Below are 12,637 nucleotides of genomic sequence, written 5' to 3' on the forward strand. Positions count from 1 at the left end.
AATAAAATTAAATGATAAAGCCTAAGTCTAAGCCCATTAGGATTATGAAGCCCAGTTAATTAACCTAGGGTTGCGATATAAATATGTCGTTATGCGTCATAATCAAGTGGGGGGCTCTCATAATTTTCAGAGAACACAATTTTTGAGAGAAGGGGGGCCATATAGTAGAACACACGGCCACAGGAAAGCGAGAAAGAAAAATCGCAGAGAGAGAGATTATTTCTGTTCTTTCCGCAGGAGGCTCAACTCACGAGGGTCAAGGTGGAGAGCAAAGGTCTCCACGTTCTGCACTCACAGAGAAGCCAAAAGAAAAAAAGCAGAGGATAATACAGAAAAGTGAGAAAAGGGAGAGTGTCATCTTCTTCCTTTGGCGTTCCCGCTTGGAGCTTCGATTTGCAACTCACCGGCGCCGACGAAGCCCAACGGAGCACCTGCACGACTACCGCGACACCTGCTTTCTTTGTCTTGGCGCTACCTGCCTACGCCGAAGACCAGCTGCATATGATGCACCCGACGACTCGTTGCAACCTCGGCACCTTCACAACAGGGCCGACACTTCCAGTGAGCACTTTCAAGCGAGATCTCGATTTTGCAGAGCAGTCCCGACACTAGCCACTGCTCAGTGTCCAGTTCCTTCCAAAAAGAAAAATCTCAGCAACCCAGCAAACGTCCAGCAAATCGGCTCCAACGTCTCGTCCGGCGAGGCCTCGTCGTGCCCAGTCCGCAAGCCAGCTGCCACGCCGCATCGACGCAGGCGAGACCCAGTGACTACCCTTTTCGCTGTCTTTATTGCAGGTTTTTGAGTTGCTCCCAGTAAGTCCATCCCAGCTTAGAGTCATTCGGTGGTCAAAGAAAAGGCATCCAACCAAGAGAGGTGGAAGTGAAAACCGTGAGCTAAGGTGTTGGGTTGCATGGCCAAAGTAAAACAGAGAGTTTCATCAGTGAATAGAGAATCCCAAGGTGTTGACCAGTGAGTTGTTGCTTTGTTACCTCACTTCGACGCCGATGAGCCAATTGTGACCCACCGCAAGCTTGACGCCAAGCCTGGTCACCGCCGATCCCGTGCAGTCCGTCCCACCGCCGCTCGTCCCGATCTGTAATCCCGATCCGCGAGTCCAAATTTGGAAATATCTCGAAATTAGGTAAGGATGTTATTCAATATTTTCAGAATATTTGGTTTCTTAATTTTCGGATGTTAGAATATTTTGTGAATATTGTGTGGATATTTAGATATCTTAGGATATTGTTTGCTCTATCTGCAATATTCTAAAACACTCAAAACGTATCTGGATGACTATCCGACCTTATCCATAAGGTACGATATGCGGTGATACGGAAATTGTTATCTCATCCATAACTACTTGGATGTGATAATCGATTTTATCTACTTTCCAAATTCGAGCAATCAGCTTTCCGTCGATATCTATAACCCTATAGATATGACCGTTAGTTCGATTCTCTTTCCTAATTCGAATTTGATAAGAAGAATATTGCGGATTGCGTGGATCGTTTGAATGTGATTGTTATCTTTGTTTGATTGCTCTTTTTTTTAAATAAAGAAAATCCAAAAATTTGTTAGTTAGATTTAAATTAGAAATTTTGCATGCTTAAAGAATCCTAAATATATCCAAGAGAGTAAGGTAATTATTTGATTTAAATTGGGATTTAGAGTAGCATATTTCCTGGTTTAAATTAGAAATTGTTTTAATCTTTGTGGATTATTTAGGATATTTAGATTTCGAATTTTAATAAAAATCCCAAAAAAAAGAATCACTTTAGGATAGATTGCATGTTGATTTGAGTATTTTTAATTCCGAATTTCATTGAAAAAAATACCAAAAATAAATCATTTGTCCGTCATTAGAATTAGGTCACGTCGTCGCATGACATATAGTTCGCATGCTAGGTTGCATTAATTGCATGTCATTTTTTGCACGTCATTGCATATAGGTTAGTTTGTATTTTAATAAAGCGCAAACCCTAAAGAACACTTTGAGTGCCTTGCTTTGTTAATTAGAAATCATATTAGAATTGTCTGTGTGATTTTCTACTAATAATGCAGACGCTTGCGTTGTTTTAAGGTACGTCATTCTCCCAATCTTGCAATTTATTTACTGTTTTCTTAGGTGTTAAATTGGTGGTTTGCGCACCAGCATGAACACCTCACATGTTAGTGATTAGGTAATAAAATGGATCCAGACTGCCTACATAAATATTTTTGAAAAGAAAAGGTACCGAAAGGGCGTTAGACTAGATCTAGCGTAACCAAGTCCCCGAGCTTAGAATCTCTGGTTCGTAGGAATAAAACATATCTTCCTATGTTTTATTTAGGTTTCTAATCGACCTACCACAAATAGATTAGTGGCGACTCCAAGTATGAAAACTTTTGCATATTAAAAACTTAAACCCTAAGTCGCGAATTGGTAGAGCTTGGGAGGGCCCGAGTTAGGCTTAGTCTTAATAATCCATTAGCCTGAGAAATTTTAGGTCACGACAATAATCTTATAAATAGTCTTGGTCAATTTTATTCTTACACCACAACATGTGAGAGGTTTTTATGCGGGTGCACAATTATGAATGTAAAACTCAACAAATCAATGCGATAAATAAATTGCTAGAAAAAGACAAACAACCCTGATACATTCGTATCAAAGCAAAAGCGAGACTTTATTATCGTCCAGTACACCAAGTATTCAGCAAGATGTTAACTGAAAACCAAACAATAATGCATGACCTAAACATGATTCCTAAATGCAATGCCAATTAGTTATTTTTGGATTTTTCTTTCATAACGAGCATGATTTAATTTAAATTATAATAACATGCATTAATGAATTAGAATGAAATTCTAAATGACGTGCAAGCTATATCAATGACTTAAATGTAACCTACATGCTATCTTAATGACACTAGTTAGGATTAACTACGAATTAACCCTATTATTTAATTAGGTGAGATTTTTTTTTCATTTTAATTAAAATTAAATTATATGCAATGCATGAGATGCAATAATTAATTTACATGACATGGCCCTACAGTATATGATTACTAAATAATATGTAATATATGACATAGGAATTATAAAACTATTTCTATATGAGATATGCATGCTATTTTTGTAGATTTTCTTTAAAAGCTAAAATAGAAAACTGCCTAAAAAATATGATGACCTAAATTTAATTAGGAAATAATTTATATTAAATCTCAATCTAATCGGGTAATTTCCTAATTACTACATGATTTCCTAAAATATGTAATTCTATAGGAAACTTAGGTGGTGCAATATATTATCCTAAATGCAATGTAATATTTTTTTTTGTATTTTTATTATATGAATGTTTGCTAAATGAACAGAAAAACTTTTCACTCATCCTCGAGCTTTGTTCATAGCGGGCGCCCAAGTTCTCTCTCGGTGCAGGTTCTCGTTTGCGTACACCCGTCTGAATCTTACGTGATTCCGGGTGTCTTCTTTGGTCCGATTCGCCGGAATTTGGAGGATAGGGCGCAGGTGATCCTCCTCCCCATATACTCCTTGGATTTCTCGCGAGTGCTTTCTCGGGTTGCACGAGCAGGTCTCGAGTTTGCTCGTTTGAGGATCTTGTTCACCCGTCACGGGTTTGATGCGTTTACGGTGTTCTACTGGTTCAATTCTTGGAAATCGAAGGCTAGGGTCGCCAGGTAACACTTCTAAATATACTCCTACGGCTCAGGTGCGGTGCACTCGTTTAGGCTGGGCAAACGGATCTGGGTTTGCTCGACTATTTGCTGGCATCAGTGCTTGTTCATTGCCATTGAGTGCGATTGTTCACCCGAAAGGGTTACGGAATTGCGGGGAGGTTAAGGCAGCTGTTTGTGAGTTGCTAGATAGGAGTTTTCCTCTTTCCATTGCTATATGGATTTCTTGATATGAGGATTCCATGTTGGGCAACTCGTTCCTATAGAGCCTCCTCGGATTCGCAATCCTTGCCTTTGGCAAGCACCAAGCAATCAAAGACCCTAGTGCTCGGGTCCAATGTTCACTTTGGTAATCTAATGCAGCCCAGCCGGGGCTATAGTTAAACAAATCTCAATTGCACGATGCTAATGTGGGGGCTCGCTTCGCACATCCGGTTCATCAAAACAGGCGCCAACGAAGTAGGCGTAGTAGGGTGAGGCATGCATCCAACTTGGCTCGGGCTGATTCCACTTAGTGGGGATCGGCAAGCCACCAGCAAGAGAGCCTTGGAAAGGCAAAGCCAAAATGATGGGCAATCACCGGCTAAAGTTCCTTCCGGGAACCAATTCCATGAGACTACCCAAAGATCTTGGTAGTTTGTGGCAAAATCTGCGAGAGAAAGGCTACAATCTCTCTTTCATCCTACCTACTATTGTAGATGGGAAACCAATTGTTAGAATTTCTCCGGAGATTCTTAGAGACCAAACCCAAAATGACAGGGAATGCCTGGTGGGCTATTTTGTTGGGAAGAAACGCCCATTCAAGATGACTGAATCTGCAATCAAAAACATTTGGGGAGCACAAGTGGTGGATGTTCTTGCAAATGGAGATGGCTTTTTCTTCTTCCATATCCCGGATAGCACCTTTCGCCGGAAAATACTCGACAGCGGTCCTCTAACGATTCTTAGAGTTCCCATGATCCTCTGACAATGGCATCAGGATCTCAAGATGCGAGAAAGACCGACATGAGTCTCTCCCCGTTTGGGTCAAGGTGAGAAACATCCCCTATGCCCTTTGGTCCTCGTCGGCATCGGTGCCGTGGCTAGTGCCATTGGCAAGCCCCCTATATGTTGATGTCAAAGCGAGAAGATGAGGATGATCTCATTTGCCGAGTTTGCATCCAGATCAAAGCAACTCAGAAGCTGATCGACTCAGTCGACGTCATTCTCAATGATGATACCTGGTCCATTAAGATCGAGTATGAATGGCGACCTATAGCTTGCTCAATATGTGGAACGTTTGGCCACAAGTGTGCGCTTCCCAGTCAAGATGTTTACGGTGTTCGAAGCCTCCCGGCTCAAGATTTTCGGACGAGAGGATGACCCTACTCCCGGGCGAAGGTAAATGGGAAAGCTGTTGGCAAAAGACAAGTTGGGGTGCAATTAAAAGGCTCCGCTAAGGCATCTTCCTCAAACCAAGGACAGAGTTCCCCACACCGGGAACATTGTTGCCCCATTGGCTTCTCAACCTCCTCCACGATCCGGCTTTGAACTCCTCGCTTCTTCGGACGATCTCGGCGATTCGGAGGAATCAAGCGGTACGGCCCGGTGATGTGGGTAGCGATGCGGACGATGATTCCCCATCGCATTCCCTGTCCCTCAACCGGGAGCCCCTGAGCCCTCCCATGCTGAATCGATGGTGCTGTTCCTCGAAGTAGTCCTAATTCATCTAAGAAGGCCAACCCTAAAGCTCGAAAGCGGGTCTCCCCAAGAAGAGGTAACCTCGCCTCTTCCCGAACATATGTTTTTGCCGTCCTGGAATATTAGGGGCCTTATGGCCCCTTGAAACAGTGAGATTAGATCATTAGTTAGATCTAAAAACCTTTTTGCATTGGGATCCACGGAAACTAAGGTCAACCCAAACTCTTTTGATGCCATCTCGATGGGGCTACTTCGGGTTGGTCTTGGACATCTAATTATAATTCCTCTCTCGGGGTAGAATTTGGATTGGTGGGACCCCGGGTGGTACAAATAGATGTTCGCTCGAGAATCCTCTCGGACTATTCACTTGGGCATGTGTATGTTGGCAATGAACATCTCTTTTCATGTGTCTATAATTTATGGTGAGCATACTTTTTGCGCTCGTCGGGCCTCTGGATCGATCTTGTTCGGACAAGTATGACTCTTGGCGATGAGCCTTGGCTAGTGGCTGGTGACTTCAACGCCATTCGGGACCACTCGGATAGAATGGGCAGCTCCAATGCTTGGATCCCAGTTTTTGATGAACTTGCATTGTGTTTAGATCAAGCTGGATTGGATGATCTTAGATATGTTGGCCATCGCTTTACTTGGTCGACATCTTGGTGCATCCTGTAAAAGAGAAAGATTGATAGAGTTCTTGTCAATGATAAGTGGAGTAGCACCTTCTCCTATTCGGAGGCTTCCTTTTTGGCTCCGGGAGTGTCCGATCACACTCCAATGATCGTTCGGATTATGATTCCATCTCCGTCCGGGAAGCCCTTCAAGTTTTTTAATTATTGGGTGTCTCACCCTTCCTTTCGATCTATTGTTTCGAGACATGGGAATCCGGATCTTGGAACTCCTATGTTCATCTTGTGCCGCAAGCTGAAGACACTCAAAGTAAGACTCAAACAGCTTAATAAGGACTCGTTTTCGGATATTTCGGGCCGCACTACATAGGCAAGAGTGGCTTTGTACGTAACTCAAGATGCTCACGGTTATTGACCCGTTAAACCTGTCCCTATTGAGTTGGAGAAGGATCAGCCCGGGGAATTCACGGCCCTTAGGCTCCGGGAGGAATCGTTCTTTAAACAAAAATCCAGGATCAAATGGCTGAAGGAAGGTAATAGGAATACCAAGTATTTCCACCATTATGTCAACAGAAGACATATCCTTAACCGTATAATCTCGGTTTCGGATGACAATGGAGCTACCCTACGATCCGACTCTTGTCCTGATCATATTGTTAATCACTTCTAGGATTTACTTGCTCCCGACTCTTCGTGTGAGCTGCCTTCTTCCTTGGATATCCAGGAAGTGATTGGTCGGTCAGCTCACTAAGGACCAGTACGGTTTCTTACCCAAGGAGTCTTTGAATTGGAAATCAAAAACACATTCTTCTCCCTTCCTAAGGGCAAAGCCCCGGGACCATATGGGTTTAATGTGGAATTCTTTCTAGAATCCTGGGAAATAGTTGGACCTTCGGTCATATTGGCGATTAATGATTTTTTCATTTCTGGCTCCCTTCTTAAGGAGACCAATGCCACCATCCTTACACTGGTGCCTAAGGTTCCCAATGCTTCGGCCTTGAATGACTTTAGGCCTATTGCTTGTTGCAATACGATTTACAAGTGCATTACCAAGATACTGGCTAACAGAATTGCATCGGTTTTGCCTTCGATAATTAGCCCTCCGCAGAATGCGTTCGTTAAAAAACGGAGAATAGGGGACAACATACTTATTGCCCAAGAGTTGTTTGCCGGATTCCATCACCAACCTTATTCGCCCAAGTGTGCTATCAAGGTAGATTTTCAAAAGGCATACGATACTGTTGACTGGGATTTCTTGCAGCGAACCTTACAAACATTTGGATTTCCCAGAGTGTTTATCAAGCTCTAATGAGTGTGTAACCACCCGAAGTTCTCGGTTGCCATCAATGGGACTCTGATGGTTTCTTCTCTAGTGGTAGAGGCATACGCCAAGGGACCCATATCTCCTTACTTATTTACACTAGTCATGGGAGTATTCTTGGCATTCTCAATGCTCAAACTCGGCTCCCAGGCTTCAAATTTTTACGGCGGTGTAAGGCAACCAGGACTTACGCATTTATTTTTGCCGATGATGTCCTCTTGTTCGCGGAAGCAAACTTGGTATCGGCCCCGCCACCGAAGGACGCCCTTGGCCGGTTCTCTCGGTGGTCGGGTCCCGGCCCGATGTCAACAAGAGCGAAATCTTCTTCTCGGGAGGACACCCCAATTGCGGGACCAAATCTGCAATCTTTCGGTTACCACAAAGGTACATTACCTTTTCGATATCTTGGTGTTCCTATATGCGCCTCTAGGTTGAGTAAGGCCGATTGTACATTACTTGTCAATTCCATTACGGCTCGCGCTCGATCCTGGGCCCATCGGTTTCTCTCTTTTGCGGGACGCCTGGTGATTAAATGTTCTCAACACCATACATGTTTTTTGGGCTTCCATTTTCACTCTCCCCGTTCGGTCATAGCGAGGATAGGGCTGATTCTCGGACAGTTCCTTTGGAAAGGTCCTGATTTAGGGGTTGGTGGGGCCAAGGTATCCTGGAGTCGGGTATGCCTTCCCAAGCAAGAAGGCGGATTGGGCATTCGTAGACTCATTGATTGCAATCAAGCGGCTATGCTCAAACATATTTGGATCCTCTTCACGGACAAAGAATCCCTATGGTGTAAACGGATTCACTCAAATTTCCTCAAATCAAAGAATTTATGGGTTGTGTCCAAGACAGACATTACGCTCCACGGACGTGGAAAAAGATATTGGATTTACGCCGGACATTCCAATCGCAATTCAAATGGTGAATAGGTAATGGCAAGACCGCTTCTTTCTGGTTTGATTCTTGGCATCCAAAAGGCCCACTTCATTTGATCTTCTCGGATAGGGATATTTTCTATTCGGGTATCCCACGTTCGGCCTCGGTTTGTGAGTTCCTTTCTTCGGATTGGCACCATTCGAATGTATTGCAATCATTCAACTCTTGGGCATCTCTCTCCCAATACTTATCTTGATACACGGACCACTTTGTCGGCTCGAACATTCGTCTGGTATTTTCTCTATTACCTCGGCTTGGGAATTGGTTCGGGCAAGAGGACAAGCGATTTTTCAGGACACCTTCATGCGGGATTGTCATATTGTACCGCGCCATGGTTTTTGATGTGGTTGATGACCCTTAATAGGCTTCCCACGCAAGTATTCCTTCGAACTATCATAGAATATCCGAAGGTCTATCGTCTTCTGTCGCATTGGACCCGATTCGGTCGACCATCTGTTCTTTGGATGCAATGTTACGGGCTCCCTAGCGCAATATTGGGATTCTAATTGTCATCTTTCATGGCGTAATGGGTCCTGGAAAGAGAACCTCCGATGGGGTATGCGTTTCATTGGTGGAGATAGCTTTTATCACCGTATCTCTCGATTTGCTCTTGGGGCATTGTGCCATCTCATTTGGGTTGAACGGAATAATATCCTTTTCAGAAATAGCACCCTTTTTATGCCTGCTCTCCGCAATCATCTTGCCAAGGTAGTTAGAGACAAAGGCCTTTCTCTCAAGCCGGTTCAAGACAATCCTCGGAACAGAACGATTCAAGCCAGTTGGGGCATATTTGATTCTATATTCAGCTGACCCTCTTTTGTAGTCTTTGTTGGTTTATGTTGGCTGCCGGGTAGCCTTCTACGTATAGCGCTTCTTGTGCTTCCTTTGTTTGCCGCATGACACCTTTCTAGCTGTCGGGACACCTTTGTCTCTTCGGGTACGAGGTTTTTGTGTTCGGCCTCACTTGCTTTGTAAAATGCGCGTTGAAAAGTTATATACTACTTGCTTTAACCAAAAAAAAAATGTTTGCTAAATGAATAACATATGACATATAAGGCCTACATGATTGATGATATATTAAGACTTCGTTTATTTCTCGGAAAATGTGACATTTATGGAAAACGACAATATTTTTTGGTATTTCGCTGAAACCTGAAAATGAACTGGAAAATATTTTTCATTGTTTGGTAAGGAAAATTTGATTTGATTTTCTAAATAGACACAAATTATCGGGTGCTAGTGACTTGCATAGGCGGTGAAGAGCGGCTATGAGCACTTGGGTTTCGAGTCCGACCTCGATGAACTTCGAGCTCGGGTGCCGGGACTCGAGCCTAGCCTCGATAAACCCGGGCTCTAAGGTCTTGATCCGGCCTCATTGGACCGAGCACAAGAGTTGGGGGCTTGGGCTTGGGGACTATGGTCTGGTCTCAACCTCAATGGACAAGGATCCAGCCTCGATGGACTTGGTTGCGGACACTTGGGGTCTCAAGCCTAGCTTTGATTGACTTGGGCGGGCGCCGGCATCTAAAACTTAGCCTAGATGGAATTGACTGGGCCCGAGACTAGGGACTTGGGTCGGGATGTCGATCTCAAGTCAGAGTGCCGGGGTCCCAGGGCGTGGGCTGCGAGGTCCCGGACCCATACTCGTGGATACGGGAATGGGGCATCGGGGACCCAAGCCCGGCCTTGATGGACTTGAGCCGGGTGTGACCTCGATGGACACCGGCCCGGGCGCGGCCTCCATGGATGAGGGCCTAGGTGCTAGGGACCCGGACACTAGCAGGGGTCATGAATGCAGGTTTGGGCGTTAGGTCTTGGGCCCGGCGCGTGGACTTGAGCGACCTCAATGGACCCGAGCTCGGGTGTTAGAGATTCGGGCATGAGCATCGTGGTTCGGTGTATATCAAAGTGTTTTTCGATTATTAACTTAAACCAAAGGACGATATAGAAATATAGCACTATTGTTCATAATTATCAACATTTCAACCTTTTTGATGGTTTAGTGGACGAGCTGCAACTTCAACCGTCGTAGTCCAACGAGTACGAAATAACCTCGCGCTGTCTGGATATTGCGGCACCGTTTTGACCGAAACTCGATCCCACCGTTTCAAATTGCATTGTTTCGTCGTTGGTCAAAGCTGACCGGTTTTCTTTGTCGCTATATATTCATTTTCTTTCCAATTTTTTCTCCAATATAAAATATTCGACATATTTAGCATAATAATGAAGATAATCACAACAAATATTATTATCAATTACGTATATCAGCCACAACACAAAGCACGGAATAGCACGTGCTTCTCCGGCGAATTTTATGGAGCTCGTACAACGAACATCAATAGACTTCAATTACAACAATTTCAATGTCTTACGGCTTAGAGCCACCCCGAAAGCTAATAATAACACGTAAGATTATAGGCTCTCTCCAACGGCCACACCTTTGTAGTAATGCATCCCTAATCAAGGGGCACGGGTTCGAATAAAGCCGTAACAAGATGGTCCTTGGTTTCGTTATCGGGAAGGCCGTGTCCGTGTCCATATTGGTAAGCTCGTGCCAAGTTCAAACAAGCGCCGAGAAAAGGCGCGAACCCAGAAAATGGGTACTCCAGGTCTCGTGCACCAAATGCCACACGTGTTCCCGCGTGGCCTCTTCCGAAGCGCCGGTTTCATTTATGTAGCATTCGAGCACCTTGAAGTTGTCTCCTCGTGCCAATTCATACTGTGCATGGACGACATTGATGTTTTACAAACATAAGTCTCAAGAATAGCACGTCATTCTGAACACATCGATGATGTACTTTCTCTTCATAAGCGATTAATTACAAGAAGGATAAACGAAAAAGTAAGTTACCGATGAGGTACTGAGATCATTGTTGAGTCGAAGGATCTTGGCAGAACAATGCATGACACTCGGGATTTTCGACACGTAATCAAGTCCCTCTTCGGTCAATTTTTCCGTGGTTAGGAAATAGCTGCCCAACAGCATAATGAGCCCTCCGATTGAATCCACCGCATTGTCCATGTACTCCTTCAGTGTCGGTTTAATCCCCTTGTTGTACCAATTGACCTCCTTTATGTAGGCCTTGCATTCATCCGCCCACTGTAGGATTAAAATTCGAAAAGTGAGTTTCATTACGAAAGTTAGAAGTAGAAAAGCGAGTTGCCCTCCACGGGCTAGAAATTATCAGGCGAAAGATTTAGCAAATCGAGATTACCACTTTTCGCATGTAAGGAATGGTGTTGATCCCTAGCTCTCTCATCATCCAATACCCAATTTCGTTGGTTGTATTGTACAAGGCCATGAAACTATCCCTTATTGTTGGAGGAAGCTTATCGATGTCTGTGATGTCCCACCTAAATAAGATATCACCATTTCAACATTTTGTAAATTTTATCATCACTCGATACGTTTTTAGTGATAACAATGAAGGTTAAGTGCTTACTATTACTTTATTTGCCCAAACCAATCAATTAATTAGAGGGAAAAAAAAGCTACTTTAAAAAGTGATATTTTCAAAATACATCGGAGAATTTATATCATATAATTTTCAGGATTTGTTTTATCCCTCGCGTCATTCAAAGACTAATTAATCGCCTACCATTTCTCTTGGCAATAATAGTTACAAAAGAAAATGATGATGGTAATCATATTACACTAACCTGACAATGAAATCTGTTAAGAGTTCAAGTTCTTCCAGCGTCCCATATACATCATAAACGTCATCAATAAGTGTCACCATACAAAGGAGCTTCGTCGTCATTTCCTGTAAGCTGAATATTGAGGTTCGAAAACCGGTCAGCAGCACCAAAAATAGTGTTCCACTAGCTTTGTCTCTAAAGAAGGTCATCTTGTTCGCGCCAAGTTCAACCCACCACCTGAAAAATTTGCCATACAATGACTAAGTCGATCCGAATGCGCTCCTATATGTTTGGTATTTGCATGAATTTGTATCCTCCCGTCAAATGCATCTATCAACTATATGTAGAGTGCTTACGCATACCTTGCCATATTGCTAACTTCCTTCTTGTGGACTGATTGCACTAAATTGAAGTCTATTTTAGCCAATCGTAGTAAAGAGGGGATCATATCACCCTGTTTCTCGTACATGTCCATGAACCACCGAGCCTCCAACCTGTTTGGCCTCCAGTGGATCGGCATATCTAATGCATGACTCATGTGGCTCGCTAATATAGCGGGAACTTCGTCGAGGTTTAGATCCTTCAGATGCTTGGAAGCAAAGTTCCTAGCTTCATCAAGTATGGTTTCACCTTCCAATCCATGAAAAGAAGCTTCATAAAGACCAAGAAGCCCCTTCACATCCTTATTGAGCGAGTCGTTGAACGTGCCCATCTTGTTCATAGACCTTTGAAACACATCTATACGTCCAACAAAAGG

General features: G+C 43.6%; 2 protein-coding genes across 2 annotated transcripts in view; both read right to left on the reverse strand.

Moving 5' to 3' along the window:
• The window catches only part of LOC115693768 (phospholipase A1-IIgamma-like), a 79,580-nt gene that overhangs the window by 40,991 nt on the left and 25,952 nt on the right, over positions 1-12,637 (reverse strand). The gene's annotated exons all lie outside the window — the stretch shown is intronic.
• LOC130139247 (alpha-bisabolol synthase-like) lies at positions 10,802-12,592 on the reverse strand. The gene is made up of 5 exons (XM_056315788.1): positions 12,243-12,592; positions 11,902-12,117; positions 11,457-11,595; positions 11,093-11,341; positions 10,802-10,960 (listed from the first exon to the last, which is right to left on the reverse strand). The coding sequence occupies exons 1-5, from the start codon at positions 12,590-12,592 to the stop codon at positions 10,802-10,804; spliced, it is 1,113 nt and encodes a 370-aa protein (XP_056171763.1).

Source organism: Syzygium oleosum, unplaced genomic scaffold, assembly GCF_021117445.2.
Source record: "Syzygium oleosum isolate NSW1041296 unplaced genomic scaffold, Sole_v2.1 Sole_v2.11, whole genome shotgun sequence".
In the NCBI taxonomy this organism is placed as follows: domain Eukaryota; kingdom Viridiplantae; phylum Streptophyta; class Magnoliopsida; order Myrtales; family Myrtaceae; genus Syzygium; species Syzygium oleosum.